We start from the raw sequence: 23,829 nt of genomic DNA on the forward strand, positions 1-23,829 counted from the left end.
AACCTGCAAGTTAATCTTCAGGGTGTTCTGCACAAGGACTCCCAAGTCCCTTTGCATCTCAGATATTTGGATTTTCTCCCCATTCAGAAAATAGTCTGCACATTTATTTCTACTACCAAAGTGCATGACCGTACATATTCTAGCATTGTATTCATTTGCCACTTTCTTGACCACTCTCCTAATCTGTCCTTCTACATCCTACCTATTTCCTCAACACTACCTGCCCCTCCACCAATCTTCGTATCGACTGAAAACTTGACAACAAAGCCACCTATTCCATCACCTAAATTATTTATATACAGCATAAAAAGAAGTGGTCCCAACACCGACCTCTGCAGAACACCATTAGTCACTGGCAGCCAACCAGTAAAGGATCCTTCTATTCCCACTCACTGCATCCTACCTATCAGCCAACGCACCAACCATTTTAGTAGCTTTCTTGTAGTACCATGGGCTCTTAACTTAGTAAGTAGCCTCATGTGTGGCACTTTGTCAAAGGCCTTCTGAAAGTCCAAATATACAACATCAACTGCATCCCCTTTATCTATCCTACTTGTAATCTCCTCAAAGAATTCCAACAGGTTTGAGCAAGCAAGATTTTCCCTTAAGGAAACCATGCTGACTTTGTACTATCTTGTCCTGGGTCACTCAGTTACCTCATCCTTAACAATTGACTCCTACATCTTCCCAACCACTCAGGTCTATGATTTCCTTTCTGCTGCCTTCCTCCTTTCTTAAAGAGTAGTGTGACATTTGCAATTTTCCAGTGCTGTGACACCATGCTAGGGCACAGTGATTTTTAAAAGATCATTTCTAATGCCACCACAATCTCTAATGCTACCTCTTTCAGAAGCCTAGGATGCAGTTCACCTGGTCCGGGTGACTTACGTACCCTTGGGTCTTTCAGCTTTTTGAGCACCTTCTCCCTTGTAATAACTGCACTCACTTCTCATCCCTCACACCCTTCAACACCTGGCACACTGATAGTGTATTCCACAGTGAAGACTGATGCAAAATACTCATTTAGTTCATCTCTCATCTCCTTGTCCCCCATTACTATTTCTCCGGCCTTATTTTCTAGCGGTTCTATATCCACTCTTATCTCTCGTATTTTTTACATACTTGAAAAAAGCTTTTACTATCCACTTTGATATTGTCTACTAGCTTGCTTTCATATTTCAGCTTTTCTCTCCCAATGATTCTTTTAGGTGCTCTCTGTAGTGTTTTAAGTTTCCCAATCCTCTGTCTTCCCGCTAATTTTTTGCTTTGTTGTATGCCCCCTTTTTTGTTTTTACATTAGCTTTGACTTCCCTTGTCAGCCACAGTTATATTATTTTGCCATTTGAGTATTTCTTCATTTTATATCTTATTTTATATCCTGCACCTTCATTTTTCCCAGATCATTGCTGCTCTGCTGTCATCCCTGCCAGCATCTCCTTTGGCCGACTCCTCTCTCATACCAACTTCTCTTACTCCACTGAAATACTGCTACGCTAGACTTTACTTTCACCCTGTCAAATTTCAAGTTGAACTCAATCATATTGTGGTCACTGCCTCCCAAGGGTTCTTTTACCTTAAGCTCCCTAAATCACCTCCAGTTCATTACATAACACCCAATCCAGTATAGCTGATTTCTTAGTAGGCACAATGACAAACAGCTCTGAAAAAGCCATCTAGTAGGCATTTAACAAACTCGCTCTCGAGATCCATTTCCAACCTGATTTTCTCCATCAACCTGCATGTTGAAATTTCCCATGACTCCCATAGCATGGTGATTTAGCCCCTAGAGAGTTGACTAGTAATGATGAAAACAAGAATTTGTATATTTCCAGATCCAAGCTAACACATCTTAGAATTAAATGCCGAATAATTTATTCTGGTAAGCATTTTACAACTCAGAACTCTCTGCACCAAATAAAGATCATACAAAGCAACACACAAGTTAGAAACATACATCAAAGTTGCTGGTGAACGCAGCAGGCCAAGCAGCATCTATAGGAAGAGGCGCAGTCGACGTTTCAGGCCGAGACCCTTCGTCAGGACACAAGTTAGAACAGGGGTTCCCAAACTTGCTTATGTCATGGACCAATACCATTAAGGTTGGGAACCCCGAAGCTAGAGAAACTCATGGAGGCATCTTTGGAGGGAAATGAATAAAAGATGAGACTTCATCTGAAAGGTGGCAAGAGGGAAAGAAACTTTTGAAAAGGTGGAGGGAAGAAATGGAACAAAAGCTAGCAAGCAATAGGTGGATCCAGGTGAAGCAGGGTGACAGGGATATGAAGGAAGTGAGAGTAGAGATGGTGACAGAAGGTGGGAGGTGATGGGGGGGAAGCAACGAAGGGCTGTAAATGATGGTATCTGAAAGGTGGAGCATGAAATCAAGAGAGGGAGATGTGGGAGCAAATGCAAAGGGTAGCATTAAACTGGCTGCAAATACCAAAGATTCTTCATTGCTTTGAATGGGAAGTCTGATATACGTTTGTATTTCTGAGACATTTAGTCAGTTATAGATCTGTTCAAACATGTTCTTCTGATGGTTTGAAGATTACATACCTTGTTTCTTTCTCTTAGCACTATGTTTTTCAGGCTCAGATTCTGAACCAACTTCTACTTGTTCAATCTATTATTTAAAAAGAATTATAAATTTCAGATGAAAAAAGTCAAACAAACATACAAAGACTGGAATCATGACATAGAAACATAGAACATAGGTGCAGGAGTAGGCCATTTGGCCCTTCGAGCCTGCACTGCCATTCAGTATGATCATGGCTGATCATCCAACTCAGAACTCTGTACCTGCCTTCTCTCCATACCCCCTGATCCCTTTAGCCACAAGGGCCATCCCTCTTAAATATAGCCAATGAACTGGCCTCAACGGTTTGCTGTGGCAGAGAATTCCACAGATTCACCACTCTCTGTGTGAAGAAGCTTTTCCTCATCTCGGTCCTAAAAGGCTTCCCCTTTATCCTCAAACTGTGACCCCTTGTTCTGGACTTCCCCAACATCGGGAACAATCTTCCTGCATCTAGCCTGTCCAATCCCTTTAGGATTTTATACGTTTCAATCAGATCCCCCCTCAATCTTCTAAATTCCAACGAGTACAAGCCCAGTTCATCCAGTCTTTCTTCATATGAAAGTCCTGCCATCCCAGGAGTCAATCTGGTGAACCTTCTTTGTACTCCTTCTATGGCAAGGATGTCTTTCCTCAGATTAGGGGACCAAAACTGCACACAATACTCCAGGTGTGGTCTCACCAAGGCCTTGTACAACTGCAGTAGTACCTCCCTGCTTCTGAATTCGAATCCTCTTGCTATGAATGCCAGCATACCATTCGCCTTTTTCACCGCCTGCTGTACCTGCATGCCCACTTTCAATGACTGGTGTATAATGACACCCAGGTCTCGTTGCACCTCCTCTTTTCCCAATTGGCCACCATTCAGATAATAATCTGTCTTTCTGTTTTTGCCACCAAAGTGGATAACCTCACATTTATCCACATTAAATTGCATCTGCCATGAATTTGCCCACTCACCCAACCTATCCAAGTCACCCTGCATCCTCTTAGCATCCTCCTCACAGCTAACACAGCCGCACAGCTTCGTGTCATCCGCAAACTTGGAGATGCTGCATTTAATTCCCTCATCCAAGTCATTAATATATATTGTAAACAACTGGGGTCCCAGCACTGAGCCTTGCGGTACCCCAGTAGTCATTGCCTGCCATTCTGAAAAAGTCCCGTTTATTCCCACTCTTTGCTTCCTATCTGCCAACCAATTCTCTATCCACATTAATACCATACCTCCAATACTGTGTGCTTTAAGTTTGCTTGAGGAGGAGTGGGGCCAGGGAGGGAGACAGGAAAGGGGGGGGGGCACCAAGGAGGGAGATGGGGAAAAGGAGGAGGGGCACCAGGGTGTGGGGGGGGGGCACCAGCCTACTCCCCTGCTGATCTATTCATCTGTGGCCTCTTGCAATGTTACAAGTGCGAACGTCAGCTTGCGGAACACCACCTCATTTTCTGTATGGGTGCGTTGTAGCCTTCTTGTCTCAATAGCAAAATCACCAACTTCAGGTCATTTCCTTTTTGTTAACATTAGAACTGCCCCTCTTCTATAACATTAAAAGTGCTTCTCTTTCCACTGACAGTTCCTGATGACCTAGGAATTTTCTATAGTTCTCATCTGTATTTCACAGCTTTTACACATCCCCTTGTTTTCTCTTTCCAACTTGCTCATCACCACAGCAATCGTGGCCTTGCTCTGTCAAAGATATTCCTCCCATGCTTTCTACAATTTAAATTTCCCAGTCCTGATGAATGGTCTTCAGCTCAACACATCGATTCCACTTCTTTTTCCACAAATCTTCTGAGCTGTTTCCAGCATTTTGTAGTTTGTTTCAGTTTGAGTATCTGCAGACCCGCAGGACCAAACAAGCACTAACAAATTCTTAAACTAAATGATCTCAACAAAATAATGTATACCTTTCTCTTCCTTCCCCTCTTCTTTGGGACGTGCACCACTGCAGCTTTCTTTGAAGTTTCCTATTAAACAATAAATGCATCAAAAGTCACAAGATAATCCATTAAAGGAACACTTGCATTAAAGTGCATTTTTCCCCACAGAAGGAGTTATGATGTATTTATATTAATGAAGCACATTTACGATAGAACTGATACAAATCAAATATCCTAGAGGACTAAACTTGTTAAAAGTCAAATTGACAGAATATTTTTTGCTATGACAATGTTAACAGGCAGATTACATGTTTAACTCTAGTAAAACGAAGACATGGCATGCTACCAGTGGCAATGAGAATCTTAAGCAGCAGAAGTTTTGGCTTCTCAGGGTAACCAGTAAGAGTGGCCTGGTAGCTCAGCAGTTAGTGTAATATTACAGCAGGTTCAATTCTGCTGCCCCCTACAAGGTTTACATTCTCCCTGTGACTGCGTGGATTTCTGAGGTACTCCAATTTCCTCCCATATTCCATAAAACATACAGATTAGGGTAAGTTGGTGCCAGAATCACCATGACATTTGCAGGCTGCCCCAGCACAGCCTCAGACACAAACAACGAATTTCACTGTGTGTTTTGATGTACATGTGACAAATAAAACAAATCTTTAATCCAATAGCAACAAGATCATGGAATCCATGCAAGGTCAAATGCAAGCTGGATGGTAAGCTAATAAACTACCTCAATGGCCCTCATCCAATAGCACTTTCATCCACTGTGAGGAACAGCTTTGGGAGACGGGTCATGAAGCACATCAGAGGACTGATTGGATTCAGTCCAATTTGCCTACCCTCTGACAACCCTCCAGACTTTCCACAACACTCCCAACTTTTGTGTCATCAGCAAATTTACTAATCTACCCTTCTACTTCCTCATTCAGATCATTTATAAAAATCACAAAGAGGAGGGGTCCCAGAACAGATCCCTCTGGAACACCACCGGTCACTATCTCCATGCAGAATACAAACCATTTACAACCACCCTCTGCCTTCTATGGGCAAGCCAATCCTGGATCCACAAAGCAAGGTCTCCTTGGATCCCATGCCTCCTGGATGGGCAGGTAGTTTTGAGGAAGTAGAGAAGGACAGATAGGAAGAATGGGCAAAGAAGTGGCAGATGGAATACAGCGTCAGAAGTGTATGGTCATGCACTTTGGAGAAGAAAAAAAAGGGTTCACTACTTTCTAAATGGAGACAAAATACAAAAAAAAACTGGGACAGAGGGTTGGGAGTCCTTGTGCAGGATTCCTTAAAGGTTAATTTGTAGGTTGAGTGTGGTGAGGAAGGCAAATGTGATTTTAGCATTCATTTCACAAGGACTCGAATATAAAAGCAAGGATATAAAGTCAAGACTTTATGAAGCACTAGTGAGGCTTCACTTTGAGCATTGTGAGCAGTTTTGGGCCCCTTATCTTAGAAAGGATGTGTTGAAACTGGAGGGGGTTCAAAGGAGGTTCACAAAAATGATTCCAGGATCAAATGGCTTGTCATATGAAAAGCGTTTGATGTCTCTGGGTCTGTCCTGTATTTACCAGAATGCAGAAGAACGGGTGGAGGGGGGGGGGTGGTGAAAGGCCGTGATAGAGTGGATGTGGAGAAGATGCTTCCTATGGTGCAAGAGTCTAAGTCCAGAGGACGCAGCCTCAGAATAGATAAGGAGGACTTTATTTAGCCAGGGAGTGGTGAATCTGTGGAATTCTTTGCCACAGGCAGCTGTGGAGGTCAAGTCTGTATGTATATTTAAGACAGAGGTTGATAGATTCTTGGTTAGTCAGGGCATGATGGGTGATGGGGAGAAGGCAGGAGATTGGGGCAGAGAAGAAAAATGGATCAACCATGATGAGATGGCAGAGCAGACTCAATGGGCCAAATGGCCTAATTCTGCTCCTATATCTTATGGTCTTATTACCTGTGGATTGAAGTTGATGGAGTTGATGGACAAAAAGTATTTTGATAAAGTACCATGTAACACACTTGACTAATGGGACAAAGGCAGCATTAGTTAAAAGATCAAAGTAGATAGCAATTTTCATTCCCAATGGATCAGAATAAAAACCACACTATTTTTGATTTACGTATGCACTTAGCTATTTGAAGTTTAATAGGATAGAAAAATCACAAATATAAACTGAGACAAACTGGTTAAGACAATATGCACAAGGAAGATAAAATTAAGCAGATAAGGGAGTGAAAAATGAATCACTTTGATTCAAGAGGATACAAAAATTTTAAAGCTGTTTATTTAAAATATAATTTAAAAAATCTTAACTTGACAATACATGTAGAAAGTGCTGATTTATAAAAAAAGGTTCAATTTTATATATGGAGAACAAAAACAAGTTATGCTCAGAAAATGTTAAAGCAGCATCCATTTTTGTACACTAGACTTTAAAGGGCAAGACTTTGAAGAAGATGCAAACATTTACTTCATTGGTACAGGAAGTAAAGAGCAAAAGATTTGAGTAATTGGAGATCGTATTCCAGACTGAAAAACACTAAATTCAGTAATTTTAATAGAAGGAGAAAGTGCTTCCAGTTGCTAAAGAGATTTGTAACCAGTAACTAACAAACATACTAATCTGAATGGGTGGCAGAAACCATTCAAAACTGAATGAAAACAAAACTTGCAGGGCCATGATAAAAAGCAGGAGGAAGGAGGGGTGGGTGTGTGTGTGTGTGTGTGTGTGTGTGTGTGTGTGTGTGTGAGAGAATGTCCAATTGGTCAATTGATAGTGTTTGACATGATGGACTGAATATTCTATCAGTTACGATCCTTCAAACTCCTTGTCCGTACAGTCCATTATTTTACTTCCCTTTTGGAAATCCTTCCCTGAATCCTTTGTTCTGCCACTTCACCTCTATTCTTAAGTGGGAGAATTGTGTGGTAAGACAGATAGAACTGATGGATTGATGTGGGGGTGGCGAGTGATGCAGACTAGGATAAGTCTAGGAAGAACTGGAGCAGTGAGAAAAGAGACAAAGAGGGAGAAGTTTATCAGAATTTGGAGAATTGTGTTCACATGTTCGTGTTACAGACTACCCAGCTGGAATACGAGGGGCTGCTAATGATAAATTTATCAGTAACAATGCACATTCATGTCTTCTATTTCAAATTCTTAAAGAGCATCCATCATACATGATAACCTGAAAAATAGTACATACCTCATCACTTTGCTTGTCAAACTCCGGCAAGCTACCAATATCACACTCCTCTTTTCCCAGGTTTGAACCACTTGTTTCTTTTCCCTCTTCACCCTCTTTATCAGTTGACAACTTCCGAACTCGCTTATTAGAACTCTAGAATTATCCCAAAATTGTACACAGTTAGTTTGTTGTAGGCCTTGCTTCAATCACCATCTGCTGTCAGATGGTTTGCAGAAAATGTGTTCTCCTTTCAATTCAGTAGCTACTGAACCACAAAGAGTAAGCCAAGGCTTTAAATCTCACTATTACATAAAGTAGTAGAAAGGTTATATTTAGCCAGCTAACACCAACCCTGCTAATTCCTTAAAGAACAGGAATTATATAAAGTACAAAGCAGTGGAAGATGCTGGTGAACTCAGCAGGCCAGGCAGCATCTATAGGAAGAGGTACAGTCAACGTTTCGGGCCCAGACTCTTCATCAGGACGAAGGGTCTCGGTCTCAAACGTCGACTGTACCTCTTCCTATAGATGTTGCCTAGCCTGCTTCGTTCACCAGCATTTTTTGTGTGTGTTGCTTGAATTTTCAGCTTCTGCAGATTTCCTCGTGTTTGCATTTTTGAGCACTGGAAGAGCTGTTGGGCATCTTATAAGGGACAATATCAAATTATCCAAGAGAGAGAAGGGATAGGGAACAAGGGAAAATATATTACAGGTGTCCCCCGCTTTTCGAATGTTCCCTTTACGAAACCTTACTGTTACGAAAGACCTACATTAGTTCCCTGTTTTTGCTAACAGAAGGTGTTTTCAGCAATCGCCTCTGATCTGGGCTGACAATTATGCGCCGGGCATGTTTATTTCGGCTTCCTTCTTAAAGATGTGCCAGATGCCTCCCGGCTACCGCTGTACCCCTGCATGCTTCGCGAATCGGTATCGGTCGGCGGCCCGGAGGGTGGGGGCCACTGCACCACCCCAAACTGCGACAACTCAGCCTACACACTATTATTTCTACTTTATATCGGCTGTGTATTTTTAGGTGTTATTTGGTATGATTTGGCAGCTTCATAGCTGAAAGGTTACTGGAGAGAGTGTTTTTGCCAACAGCGCTTGCGTGAGATTTTTTGCCGAGAGCGCTTGCGTGAGATTTTCGCTTCGGAGAACAGTGCCGGCAATGATTATGGAAAAGTATTTCTACTTTATATAGGCTGTGTATTTATCATATCATTCCTGCTTTTACTATATGTTACTGTTATTTTAGGTTTTATGTGTTATTTGGCATGATTTGGTAGGTTATTTTTGGGTCTGTGAACGCTCACAAAATTTTCCCATATAAATAAATGGTAATTACTTCTTTGCTTTATGACATTTCAGCTTAGGAACCGTTTCACAGGAACGCTCTACCTTCGGACAGCAGGGTAAACCTTTATAGAGTATAGGTTCAGCAGACCTCATCCTAAATTCCAAAATCCGTCTTTTTTTTTAAAAAACTGTTGACATGTTATCTCAAATGGAAAATTCCATATGGCCCCGGGAAGGTTCCCAGGCATACAGGTCTCTGCACGACAGCTCTGAAGTGATCTCACATGTAATGAACAGATGTCAATGAAACATAGAAAAACACTGCACAAAGCAAAACAATGAACATCTCAATCAAGTATTGAAAGAGTGAATTCATCAACAGGGTGAACATAGGCTGCTTAACAGTATTTTGCTCAAGAAATAAGTAAATGTGCCACAAACTGAAAATTGAAAGCAATTGTGAATATTCAGCAGGCCAGTTGCAGAAATTAAAATAGTTAAAAAGTGTAAAATTTTAAAGACGTGGTGATAAAGCTTCTGGTTATCACGAAGCAGTAGAGAAATTCATTGAGGAGTTTGCTAAGATCTTTGCTGATGAAAATCTAACACACTGAATGGATGCATTAGCGTATCTGTGAAGAACAAGCGTAAAACAAAGACCTGATAACCGCGAGCACACAAATACAGAGTCAGAATAATGTAATGCCAGACAGGCACTGAATGTCCACCTGGGTGGCATAGTTTACCTTTCTGATGGTTCAATGCACTCATTACTGTTTCATGCACAATATTATTAAAATATTATAAAATACTTTCAGGATATATCTACAAGATGTATATGTAATTTAAATAGATTTTGTTTAGACTTGAGTCCCATCCCCATGCTATCTCATTATATAGAAGCAAAAATCCCAAACCCAAAAACAAAATCCGAAATACTTCTGGCTCCAAGCATTTTGGCTGGGGGGGAGGGGGGGAGAGACTCAATCATCTAAAATGAAACCAACTTTTGGCTCACAAAATGTTACTGAATTAAATATATTGAAGAAATACAGATTTGAAGTCTGATATTATTTTCACAAATAGAAAATTGGTTTTGATGTGCCAACCAAGTAAAGAAACATTTGCAATTATGTAGCACTCCAGGGGGTCCATGAACTTAGGTGAGACACAAAATTCTCTGTCAATTTCTTAGAAGAGGGAACCTCCTTTCGGCAGCCCATGAAGTAAGACGCATGGTGGCGCTACTCCTTCCTTTTACAACTTACTTTCCACTGCTAGTTTTGTTTAAACTTTGAAGATTTATTACTTTTAGTGAAGGATTTGCGATTTAATTATGATTGCTGGAACCCGAACTGGAATCGAATTAAGAGGTGGCAAAATTGTTTCCAAAGCTGAACAAACAAAGGAGTCAGAGGAAGTCTCTACTTCAGAAAGAATGTTTTCTTTGATGCAAGATATTAATACCAAGATCGGAATGGTGGACACCAAGATTGATAAACTGACCAATGCTAATGAAAAGCTTGAAAAAACTGTCTCTGCTGTCCAGGAATCTTTGAGGAATCTGGAATTTCAATATCAGACGCTTAAAAAGGACACTAGTAGAATCGGAAGAGAACAGGAGACAGTGAATCAAGTGGTTAATGAACAAGAATTAAAGATATCTACTATGGAAAAGAAAATTGTTGAGGTTTCTTCAGAATTATTAAGAATTAAGAAGAAAATGACTGATCTGGAAAGCAGAAGTCATAGGATGAATTTACGCATACTGGGTTTGCCCGAAAACATGGAAACCAGTGAGCCACTACAGCTTTTTATGAATATGCTATACTCGCTTTTTAGTGAGATACTTGAAGCTCCTCCGATGATAGATAGAGCTCACCGAATCCTCTGCCCGAAGCCTTCTGTTGAGATGAAACCTCGCCCTGTGATTTTATGTTTGCATTACTTTACTACTAAAGAAGCAATTCTTCGAGATGTTAGGAAGCGGGGGGAGCTCATTTATAATGGAGTAGAGATTCGCATAGTTGAAGATTTTGCCCCAGAGGTTTATGCAGAAAGAATTAAATATCGGGAAGTGATGGCTGAACTTTGTAAGAAGAACTGTCGTCCCTCTTTGTGTTATCCAGTTCGTTTGAGAATTTCCCTGCCTAATGCTCGCCCAAAACCATTTGACTCCCCAGAAGAGGCTTAGAAATTTGTAAAGGAGTTTAAGCCTGTCTTGCAAGCAATTTAAACATAATCCTCCGCTGGGAGTCATTTGTAGCTGGATCATTGAAAGTTAAATCTGCGTTTTATGTCTGCCCAGACATCGTTTTGGTTGTTTTATTTTTTCCTTTAGGATTTGTAAGAGTTTAACACCAGTCATAACATATTATTTGGTGGGATCTATCTTTTTTGAATATATGATCAATTTTTATTAAATGAATTTAAGACGCCCACTGTTAACTGTGTTTTAACCTTTGTTAGACATAATACCAAAGTATTTGGAATTTGTTTATTTCTTCATGTGTTGTTGTGTCTTTAGTCAGTGGTGTTAGCGCATATCTTTTTGAGAACAGTCTGCCTATTGGAGTCAGGGGTTAAGGGATTATAGTTTAGCATGCTGTCCGCCTATTGGATGGTTTTTGGGCGGGGGGGCTATTAGTTTAGGCTTTTTTGACTGGGCAGTCCTGAGAGGTTTTCCTGTCAATCATGTTTTTTTTCCTCTCTGATCGAATCCATAATTTGTTCTTCCCTGCAGGTGTGATTTACGCCGGCGCACTAACTTATTTTATAAATACATTAAAGCCTTATTATGGATGTTAATAAAATTAATATGATCTCGTGGAACCTGAATGGCTTGAACCAACCTATTAAGCGTAGAAAGATCTTTAAGAAATTAAAAACACTCCAAGCTGATATTATTTTTGTGCAAGAGACCCATATCCATAAGGAGGATGAAAACTTTTTTTTTAATTTTGGAAGGGCTCTCAGTTTCACTCTTCATCAGTAACTAAAATTAGAGGGGTATCTATTTTTATTAATTTTAAAATTCCTTTTGTATATTTTAATACTGTCACTGATTCAATTGGAAGATACTTAATTGTTAATGGTTTGTTACGTAGTCAAAAGATGGCTTAGGTGTGTGTGTATGCACCTCATGTGGATAGCTTTCAATTTTTTAAGAGGTTATTTTCTGCGTTGCCAAATTTAAATGAATATAAGTTGATCATAGGTCATCAACCAATCTGTGCCTTCCTAATAATTCTTTTTTACCAGAATACAGTTTGGTCGACATTTGGAGATTTCTCCATCCTAAAGATAAGGATTTTTCTTTTTTTTCCCCCCCAACATGTATCATAAATATTCAAGAATTGATTCTTTTTTGTTGGATACGCGATTGGTGCCTTTTGTTGCTGACTGTGCGTATGACGCTATTGCGTTGTTGGATCATGCGCCCACGAAACTAATACTGAAGTTCCCTGATAATATACGGAATGCATCTCAGCGGAGAGTTAATGCTACACTGCTACATGATTCAGCATTTGTAAGTTTTATTAAAGAGCAAATTTCTCTATTTTTTGAATTAAGTACAACTGAGGTTATGTCAAATTTGGTTATTTGGGATGCGATTAAATCTTTTCTTAGGGGACAGATAATCTCATATTCAGTAGTTTTAAGAAGGAAAACTAAAGCGGAACTGTTAGTGATTACTAACAGAATTAAAGAAATAGATAAAGTTTATTCAGTAACACCTAGTGAACATCTATACAAGGCAAGGGTGGAACTTCAAACACAGCATGATCTGCTTTTGACTTTTCCCATTGAGCAGCAACTTTTGAAGTCTAAAAGTCAATTTTATATACATGGGGATAAGTCAGGTAAATTGTTGGCCGGTCAACTTAAAGCAACTATGGGTAGAAGGCAGATTCTGGTAATACGAAGAACTGATAGAACTGAAACTTTAGATTGTCAGGAAATTAATAAGGTATTTCTAGAATTTTACTCTAAACTTTATAAATCTGATTTTCCAGACAATACTACTTTTATGAATAGATTCTTGCAAAGATTGAATATAACCAAAATTTCTATTCAAGGTATGAATACACTAGATACGCCTATTAAACGAGAGGAAATAGCAAGGGCTATATCCTCTTTTCAATCAAGTAAAGCTCTGGGACCAGATGAATTTACAGTAGAATTTTTTTTTAAGACTTTTACCGAAATACTTACACCTCATTTATGCCAAATTTTCACTGATTCTATATCCTCTGGAACCCTTCCGAAAACTTTCTACGAGGCATCAATTTCATTAATTCCCAAAAAAGAAAAGGATTTATCTGAATGTGCCTCTTACAGACCAATTTCCTTATTAAATCTGGATTCAAAAACTCTTTCTAAGATTTTGGCTAACAGGCTCGAAAATATTTTACCTAAGGTTATTTCTAAGGATCAAACTGGATTTATTAAGAATAGATATTCATATTTTAATAGCCTTTAAAAGCCTTTGATAGGGTAGAGTGGTCTTATTTATTCAAGGTTTTAGGTTTAATTTTGGTCCAGGTTTTATTTCCTGGATTAAGCTGACCTATCAAGCTCCTATGGCAGCAGTTATAACCAACAATCAAAAATCTTATTTTAGGCTACACAGAGGTCCCCAGCAGGGTTATCCTCTTAGTCCGCTGTTATTCAACCTGGATTTAGAACCTCTTGCTATTGCCCTTCGGGACTCCAACAATGTTCAAGGTATTAAGAGAGGAGATGAAGTGCATAAGGTTTCATTGTATGCAGATGACTTGTTAGTTTTTATTTCAGATCCTAAGAAATCTGTTCCTTCTGTTATCTATATTTTCTGAATTTAGTACTTTTTCTGGATATAAATTAAATTTGCACAAAAGTGATTTATTTCCTATTAATAACTACTTGGATCAATATGATCACATCCCTTTTAGCATTGCTAAAAATAACTTTACTTATCTTGGTATTAAAAATACCAAAAATTTTAAGGACCTGTATAAATATAACTTTTTCCATTAATTGATTATACACAACAAATACTTTCTAAATGGTCTCCTATGACATTATCATTAATTGGTTGAATTAATGCTATTAAAATGATAGTGCTACTGAAGTTCTTATATGTATAACAAGCAATCCCTTCCTTTGTTCCTAAACTGTTTTTTGATAGAATGGACTCCAAAATTTTATCTTGTATTTGGAATAATAAAAATCCTAGATTGAGTAAATCTCTATTGCAGAAATTAAAAAAGCATGGTGGCATGGCTTTGCCAAATTTTAGAATGTATTACTGGGCAATTAACATTCGATATATTTCGTTTTAGATTCATTATTCAGACATACATGACTGTCCTTTATCGGTGGATTTGGAGAAAAACTCGGTGAAGGGGTATTCTTTGGCCTCTTTACTGGGAGCTCCTCTTCCTTTTTTGCTTTCTAAGATTGGTAGTCGAGACCTCAAACTCATTATTAAACATACATTAAGAATTTGGTTTCAGTTTCGTAGATTTTTTGAGTTTAATAACTTTGTTCTTTCTAGTAAAATCCATCTTAATTTTTTTTTAAAACCATCAATTTCCAATCAGACCTTTTTAATTTGGAAAACCAAAGGAATAATAACTTTTTTAGATTTGTTTATGGGGGATTGTTTAATGTCTTTCATTCAGTTAGTGGACAAATATGACTTACCTAATGCGCACTTTTCTTAGATATTTACTTTTTTTACGTAGTTTACTTCCAAATTTTCCCTCTGCTTATCCACCCAATATGATAGATACTCTTTTTCAGATTAAACCATTTCAAAAAGGACTGATAGCTATAATTTATAAATGGTTATTGAATTTGCGAAAGGTATCTAACGATAAAATTAAAGGTGTGTGGGAATTAGAATTTCGAGAGTCACTTTCAGATAATCAATGGGATAAAATTTTTCATTTGGTAAATACCTCATCTATTTGTGCCCGTCATTCCTTGATACAGTTCAAGGTAGTACATCGCGCACATATGTCAAAGGATAAATCAGCCCGTATTTTTCCCAATATTAATGCTATTTGTGACAGATGTAATATTGAGGTAGCTACTTTAACTCACATGTTTTGGTCTTGTATCAAGATAGATAATTTTTGGAAAGATGTCTTTAAAACTTCATCAAAATCTTGAATTTGGACCCACAACCGAATTTATTTACAGCAATTTCTGAGATCATTCAACTGGAAGCAGGATATGTTCCTGTTTCCACTCAACGGATGATAGCTTTTACAACTTTATTGGCTATGAGAGCATTTTGCTTAAATGGAAGGACTCTAATCCACCTACTGTTTTTTACTGGCTTTCCTCCATTATGCCCTATCTAAATTTAGAGAAAATAAGTTAGACATTTGATACATCCTTTAAATTTGAAGAAACCTGGCGACCTTTTATTCAATATTTTCATAGGGTTTGATTTATTGCTCTTCCAGTTACTTTCTCAAAACTTTGGATTTGATCAGAAAGTTTCTCTTTTTTCTTGCTTTTACTCTCAGTATGGGTGCCCAGTCCCCTTTTTTTCTTCTCCTTTTTCTTAAGTTTTTGTTTATAGAGAATAGTGGTTTTTTAAATTTACATATAAAAATTATAAAGTTTATCTTTTTTTTATGAAATGATAAGAGGAGAATTGATTATCTTATTTTTATTATACACTACTAGATTAATACTATGTATGATCTTGATGTTTATTTTACCTTTGTTATCGATATAGACATTTGAGATCATCCTCCTCGTTTGTATATATGTACTTTTTTAAAATTAATAAAAAGACTGATAAAGAAGGAAAGAATTTCTTAGAAGAGAGACATTTGCAAACACTGGAAATACTTCAGAACTCTTGCAAAAGTTATTTTCATCTTGATGGCATTAAAGTTGAACTACAGTTCTGCAATCCTTTTCTTTCTGATATAAAAAGTATCGAATATATTGATCTAGCCATTGATCTTAAGACAAAAGAACTTATCACAATGAGTTTAGCTCAAAAACCCTTGAAGAATTCCAGTGTTCCTTCAGAAAAGCCTATCCTCGCCTTGTAAAGTGAGCAATGTAAGCTATAATTCCATTTGCAACAGCTTAACTTTGTGTGTCAGGATTTTCAATGCTTCAAATTTTCAACCATTAAAACCAAGACAAAACTGAGATCGAGTGGATATCCATCATGATATATGTTGCTCTGTCAAAGACCACCCCACAGTTTAACATTCTTACTGAAGCTAAGCAACAGCCTTCTCACTGATACATCTACATTTTAAATGTAATAGTCTTGTTACTTAGTGTTAATAAAGAACCACACACATTACTAAATCATACATTTGATTTTTTTAAAAAAATATTATAACTGTACTTCAATAGAATTGGTTTCTTCTGTAATCTTATGTATTTTAGTTTATACATTAAAATATATTATTCTGAGAAGGCTCCTTAGGCTTTACCGGACTGACAAAGGGGTCCATGGCATTAAAAAGGCCAAGAACCCCTGCTCTAGATTTTCCACTCACATGTCAGGGTTAACTCCACCTGACATACAGACAAGTGTTAGAAACGGAGAGAAAGGGGTATGGGGAGAATAAATTGAGATTATTGCAGGTGGGTGCTTTATGGTTGGTGCAAATTCAGTGGCTGAAAGGCCTATTTATGTGCTTTGTGAATCTTTCAAATCAATGAAGTACTTTACAAAATTACTTTTGTAATTTATAAAAATATACTTGCCAATTACAAACAAGCTCTCACAAAAAGTTTTGCAATTTATTTTTGAGATGTTACCCAAGGGGCAAATAATATCAACTCACAGTATTTTTTTTTCATTTACATATCATTTGCATGCCATTGGTACATTTATTCTGCAAAACACTCCCATCGAACTGCTACCCAAGTAAGCAAATGGGACCTCAATTTCTCCTCTTCTCCAAGACAGATTTCCCACAGTTAGCTCTTCCTTAGCACTTCTTGGAACATCAACTTAAATCTTAGTCGCTGAATATCTGAAGAAGCAACCCATAACCTACAGACTAAAATTTGGAAGTGCTTTGCACTGCTGTAACTATATGTTATAATTACGTGGTCTTGTCAGTGTTAGTCTTTGGTTTGTCTTGTTTTTTTTTGTGATATCACTCTGGAGGAACGTTGTATCATTTCTTAATGCATGCATGCATTTCTAAATGACAATAAACGAGGACTGAGTGTCCTCATAATCTAATCTAAAAACTGAACCACAGCTGACAACCTAATTCCAATATACTTAAATGAATTCGCTAATATAATTAAATCAACTGTAAATGTCAACAGCCCATCATGCTCAGAATTGAAGTATAGAAGCAAACAACCTCAACATCTTCACAGAAAATTAATTTCCTTCAATAAAGCAAGATACATTTGATGCTTCTTTTGTACCCGAGTTGAACTCACCTGTTGTCCCAGAAATTTGACGGTTGGGTTATTCTCAACTTCCCACAGTCCTTCATTGAAACCCTTTCTTTTGTTAGGTTTCCCATACTTCTCCTTGTTTTCTTCATATGGATAAATGTCCCGTGGCCCCAAATAAGCACTGAAAAGTTTTTTTTTAAATAATAAATGCATTTGGCTTTAGATTGTACACTTTATTGGTTAGAATTACACTACTTGCTACATGCATCAGGGGAATAATTAACAAAACACTACCAAAGTATTAGGTTTTTTAGTTAAACTATGCAACTAATAAACGGGAAGGAAAGTTATACACTTCCACATATCAGTAAGCATACTCATTGTTAGTATTACATAAAAGAAGACATTTTGGAATCAACTGTGGCTCAGCAGCAAAGGCCAAACAAGAGGGCAGATGGGGACTCAACTCTCAGCTGGATTATTCAATTGAGTGAAGGCATTTGTATCTTAATTAAAATAAAGAACTCATCTTACTTTTGCTTTCCTCTTAGCCTGCAGACTGGGTATACTGGCTGATAGAGATGCAGACGTTACCGGGAAGGAAAGGTACAAATCACTTCAGAATCGTCAATCAATGCAAGATTCAGACTACTATTTCCTTCCCTATAAAATGTATACGTCTACTCTAGACTGCTAATCAAGTTCACAAAAATCATTCACAATGAGCAGCAAAAATTACTACTTACGTCTCGTGAGTTCCAAAGAAAAAAATGGGATATTTATTTGTTGAAGATTTCACTGCCCCATCAGCAAAATCATCGATCTGATGAAACAAACAAAATATCCTTTCATTACCATATTTGTAGCTGCAAAACATCAATAATTATAGTAATTTTGCAATTATTTTTAAAGTGGTGACCAAGTTGTTTAAATGGAAGCAAAATTATCAACTCAGAACAAATAAGAAAAAAAATCAGCCTTCTTTAAAAAGTCTAGACCTTCCAACGCCTGACCACTTTTGAAGGATGGTGTTATGAAATCAGCACTCTTGTACAGTAGATTGGACACATGATAATTTTGGAGAGTATCCAAGGGTTTTAACTAATGTAACATGATTGTCTATGGAACAATAGTGAGATAGGTCTATACTTACTTCAGAATCAGAATATGCATATGCAGAACTGGCATGTCATGAAATTTCTTGTTTTGTGCCAATACATACTGAAAACTTAATTTTTTAATGTACTTATTGTAAATAAGTAGTGCCAAAAGAGTGAAAAAAATACTAAAGTAGTGTTCATGGGTTTATTGTCCATTCAGAAATCTAATGACAGAGGGGAAGAAGTGTTCCTGAAATGCTGAGCGTCTTTTCAGGTTCCTTTAACTCCTTGAGCAATACATCCTGGGTGATGGATGCCATCTTTTTGAGGCATTGCCTTTGAAGATGTCCTGGATGTTGATGAGGCTGAATTTACAATTTTCTGCAGCTTTTTCTGATCCCATGCAGTGGCCCCCCCTCCATTCCAGACAGTGATGCAACCAGTTAGAATGTTCGCCATGGTACATCTAGAAATTTGCGACTTTGGTTACAAACCAGATCTCCTCAAACTCCTCATGAAATATAACCATTGTAACGTCGTCTTTGTAATTGCATCAATATGCTGGGCCCAGGACAGATCTTCAAAGATGCTGACACCTAGGAACTTAAAACTATTCACCATTTCCACTGCTGATCCCTCAATGAGGACTGGTGTGTGTTTCTCAACTTCCCCTTCCTGAAGTCCACAATCAATTCCTTGGTCTTACTGATGTTGAGGGCTAGATTGTTACTGCAAAACTACTCAGCCAGGCGATGCACAGGTCTCTGCACACTAGACAGTTCTGAGAAGTGACCTCACATGTTAATGTAAAATAGAAAAACAAAGCAAAACGATGAAGATCTCAATCATGTATTGAAAGAGTGAATTCATCAACAGGTTAGGCCACTTAACAGTATGTTGCTTAAGAAATAAGCAAAGTTTTCACAAACTAAAAATTGAAGGTAATTGTGAATATTCAGCAGGCCAGTTGCAGAAATTAAAGTAGTTAAAAAGTTTAAAATTTTTGAAGACTTGTAGTGATAAAGCTTCTGGTTATCACGAAGCAGTAGAGAAATTCATTGAGGAGTTTTGCTAAGATCTTTGCTGATGAAAATCTAACACGCTGAACGGGTGCATTAGTGTATCTGTGAAGAACAAGTGTAAAACAAAGACTGATAACCACGAGCACACAAATTCAGAGTTGGAATAATGTAATGCCAGACAGCCACTAACTGTCCACCTGGGTGGCAGAGGTAGTGATAGTTTACTTTTCTGATGGTTCAATGCACTCATTATTGTTTCATGCACAAAACCACTCAACCAGCTGATGTACCTTGCTCCTGTATACCTTCTCATCATCATTTGAAATTCTGCCAACAATAGTTGTGTCATTGGTAGATTTACAGATGGCATTTGAGCTGTGCCTAGCTACACTCTAGAGTGCACAGAGAATACAGCAATGAGCTACGCACACATCCTTGAGGCATGCCAGTTTTGCCTGTCAGTGAGGAGATGCAATTTCCGATCTGCAGACTGTGCTCTCCTGATGAGGAAGTTAAGGATCCAGTTGCAGAGGGAGGTACAGAGGCCCAGGTTTTGGAGCTTATTGATTAGAACTGAGGGTATGATTGCGTTGAATGCCAAACTGTAATCAATAAACAGCAGCCTGATACAGGTTTTGTTATTGTCCAGGTGATCCAAGGCCAAGTGGAGAGCCAGTGAGATTGCATCTGCTGTGGGCCTATTGTGGCAACAGGCAGATTGCAGTGGGTCCAGGTCCTTGCTTAGACTGGAGTTGATTCTAGCCATAACCAACCTTTCAAAGCACTTCATCACAGGAGATGTGAGTGCTACTGGCGACAGTTGCTGAGGAAGTTCACTCTGCTCTTCTTGGGCACTGGTATGATTGTTGCCCTTTTGAAGCAGGTGGGAACTTCCAACTGTGTCAGTGAGAGATCAAAGGTGTCTTTAAACACACTCAGCAGTTAGTTGGCACTGGTTTTCAGAGTCCTACCAACAGGGCCTGGTGCCTTGCAAGGGTCACCCTTGTGAAAGACATTTTAACATAAGCCTCGAAAATAGAGATCTATTTTCGTGGATGACCAAAAATATGTTTCTAATTTAGCGTTAAAACTGAAAGTTGACAACTGGATCAAGACTTGGATGGGAACATTAACAGAGAAAAAGAGGGAATAGGTGCAATATTTAACACAAAATACTCTGCAGGTGCTGGGGTCAAAGCAACACTCACAACACGCTGGAGGAACTCAGCAGGTTGGGCAGCACCGGTGGAAATGATCAGTCAACGTTTCGGGATGAAGAGTTCAGGCCCGAAACGTTGACTGATTGTTTCCACGGATGCTGCCCGACCTGCTGAGTTCCTCCAGCGTGTTGTGAGAGGTGCAATATTTATTTGGAATTATATTCTGCACTCAATGAAATCGATTCCATTAACCCATCATGAGGCTTAAGAACTTAACTCAAGAAATGAACTTCAAACACTAAATCACAACTCTACCATCCCAATGACAATTTTCAAATTATTTGGATGCAGTAGTATATAGCGACAATATATTGCGGGAACGACATCTTCTGGGCAACATTCTGGCGAAACAACTGAAAGCAAACGCAGAATTTCAAAGGTCGATGTGTAGTGCAGTAACAGTCATATCAAACCTCCCTTCTAGCAGCGATTAAACAGATCTGGTGCACATTGCATTGGGACAATTAAGCATATTAGACATAGCACATAGTTAAAGATTAATGTCAGAAAAGCAATATTCTACTCTTAAGGGAGTGTGCCCAATTCTCAGATCTGCCTTTTGCTTGAAAACTAGGTTACCCCATTATATTTAAACCTTAACTGAAATATTCTCTCTGGACAGTTTACACGAAGCAACAGATCTGATGGTATTCCAAAGGGAAAAAGTGCATTTTAAACATTCTGCCAAAGGAAAAGGGCATAGAGTGTTGTGATGTCTGGAACCGAACAACTGGAAACCGCGGTAATTAAACTTGCAAACAAAAAAAATTAAAAAACAATGACTTCCAGTTATCAAGAACAGTCCGCTACATTTAGTGATCCAGCTAACAGATAAAGTTGTGTGGTAGTAAAAAACCTTAGCGCCACGCTGGTAATTCAGAAGAAATACCAAGCACGTTTTTGTTACTATGTTGCGCGCGTTTCGATAGTAGACGAGAGCTTGTTTTTCTTTAAGTTACATCCGTAACGTGTAAAACCAAACTGTACAATAATATTAAAGAGAGGGATGGTAGGAGGTTAATTCTTAATTCAGCTGGAGTTTTCTCGGTATAAACATAGATTGCATTGTTTAAACAAACGCGAAAAGCAAAAGGATTACGTTTAAAATCTAGAGCACTTGGGCTTCCAGGAGCAGCCAACTGGTCTAGTTAGCCTCCTCTCTGAAACTGGCACCAATACCCTTTTGAACATATAATGTGCGTCTGTACCGAATCGAAATAATAATCTCCACAGTAAATCAGACCGATTCTGAACGGCAAAGACAAGCAGGCCAACATCGCTCACCCGAGCAGGCCAATGAGGATAACCCTTCATCTTGGCGAAAATCAACTCCCCGGCTTTATACTCCCGAGTCATGGCCTCGTAGGTGAAAGGGATGAACTCTGCAGAAACCTGCGTCACAAATCAGCAAGAGGCCTGGGTGACCGCCGTCTCCTCTTTCGCCCACGGCGATGGTGGAGCGCGGTTCTGTGCTCACAGCCTATCCTCTATTCTTTTTCAAAAACCACTGATCATGCGCTCTGCGCGCAGGGTAGGATGCGGTCTATCCGGGAACCTGTTTGCACGGCGCCGTCCGGCGTGCGCGTTCTCCCGCCATCCCTCGGCAAAGGCCCGGGCACGGCGCCGTCCGGCGTGCGCGTTCTCCCGCCATCCCTCGGCAAAGGCCCGGGCACGGCGCCGTCCGGCGTGCGCGTTCTCCCGCGCTCACTCACCGCCAAATACAGAAAGAACTGTACGCAGTGTACACTCCAGGGGCTTATTGAGAAAACATGACCGAGCTTTTTGCATTGATGGAAAATACTGCGAAGTTTCAAAAACGAAATTTGTTTTAAAGGATAGATCCTCCACTAAAGATGTTACTTTGCTCCTTTATCCAGCAGTATTTAAAAATCGTGATTGAATTGCAGGGACTACTAAGACTTGGAACTTTTCAATTTCACAAGATCCTTATTAACAAAAAAAATTGCCCATAATAATTCATTCTTCCAGAAAGATTCTGTGCCAATATGTAATCGTTCGTAAGCCAATCTGTAGTAACACCTCAGGACCATTGTAACCTGACCAAGAGATAACTCATACTAGCTGCACATATAATTAATACAATAAGACAAAGGAACAGAACTAGGCCATTCAGCCCATCAAGGCTGCTCCATGATTCCATCTTGGCTCATTTACTATCTCCCATCAATTCCATTCTTTTGCTTTCTTCACCAACCTTTGATGCCTTGACTAATCAAGAACCCATCGACCTCTGCTTCAAATATACTCAATGACTGAGCCTCCACTGTAGTCTGTAGCAATGAACTTCACAGATTCACTACCATCAGGCGAAGGAAATTCCTCCTCATCTTTGTTCTAAAGCAGCGGTCCCCAACCACCGGGCCGCAAAGAATGTGCTACTGGGCCGTGAGAAAACGATATGAGTCAGCTGCACCTTTCCTCATTCCCTGTCACTCACTGTTGAACTTGAACATAGGGTTGCCAACTGTCCCGTATTTGCCGGGACATCCTGTATATTGGGCTAAATTGGTTTGACCCATACGGGACTGCCCTTATCCTGTATTTCCCCCGCTAAGGTAGAGCGTTCCTATGAAACCTTTCATGCCGAAATGGCATGAAGTGAAGAAGCAATTACCATTAATTTATGTGGGAAACATTTTGAGTGTTCCCAGACCCAAAAAATAACCTAACAACTCATACTAAATAACACATAAAACCAAAAATAAATAACACTAACATTTAGTAAAAGCAGGAATGATATGATAAATACACAGCCTATATAAAGCATAAATAATGTATGTACAGTATAGTCGGGAAGATGAAGGCATTTCATGGATTTGTAGGCAAAAAAATCGGCACGTATGCACATGCGCACACAGCTGCCCGCGCAAGGCTTCATGGTCATGGTAGTCTTTCCTGGGGTAAAGTGTCCCGGGATGTGACTGCTACTTTAGTCCCTTATTTGGGAGTGAGAAAGTTGACAACCCTAACTGTAAAAGACATGTTGAGGTGAGTTTAATCCTACTTGAACACTCCCCCCCCCCCCCCGGTCGGCCAGTCCACAAGAATATTGTCAATATTAAACCGGACCGCGGTGCAAAAAAGGTTGGGGACCCCTGCTAAAGGGACTTCGCTCTATTCTGATG

At 39.1% G+C, this 23,829-nt stretch overlaps 1 protein-coding gene across 1 annotated transcript in view; it reads right to left on the reverse strand.

Moving 5' to 3' along the window:
- Positions 1–22,269, reverse strand: part of psip1a (PC4 and SFRS1 interacting protein 1a) — a 76,197-nt gene extending 53,928 nt beyond the window's left edge. Inside the window, exons 1-6 of the mRNA XM_063069105.1 lie at positions 21,968–22,269; positions 18,088–18,164; positions 17,384–17,522; positions 7,676–7,810; positions 4,484–4,543; positions 2,557–2,623 (exon numbers count right to left, since the gene is read on the reverse strand). Coding sequence (XP_062925175.1) covers positions 2,557–2,623; positions 4,484–4,543; positions 7,676–7,810; positions 17,384–17,522; positions 18,088–18,164; positions 21,968–22,039 — 550 coding nt within the window. The 5' untranslated portion in view covers positions 22,040–22,269. The remainder of the gene's footprint in view (positions 1–2,556; positions 2,624–4,483; positions 4,544–7,675; positions 7,811–17,383; positions 17,523–18,087; positions 18,165–21,967) is intronic.
- Positions 22,270–23,829: the final 1,560 nt, after the last annotated feature.

The sequence above is a fragment of the Mobula hypostoma genome, chromosome 16 (assembly GCF_963921235.1).
Source record: "Mobula hypostoma chromosome 16, sMobHyp1.1, whole genome shotgun sequence".
Taxonomy (NCBI): Eukaryota; Metazoa; Chordata; class Chondrichthyes; order Myliobatiformes; family Myliobatidae; genus Mobula; species Mobula hypostoma.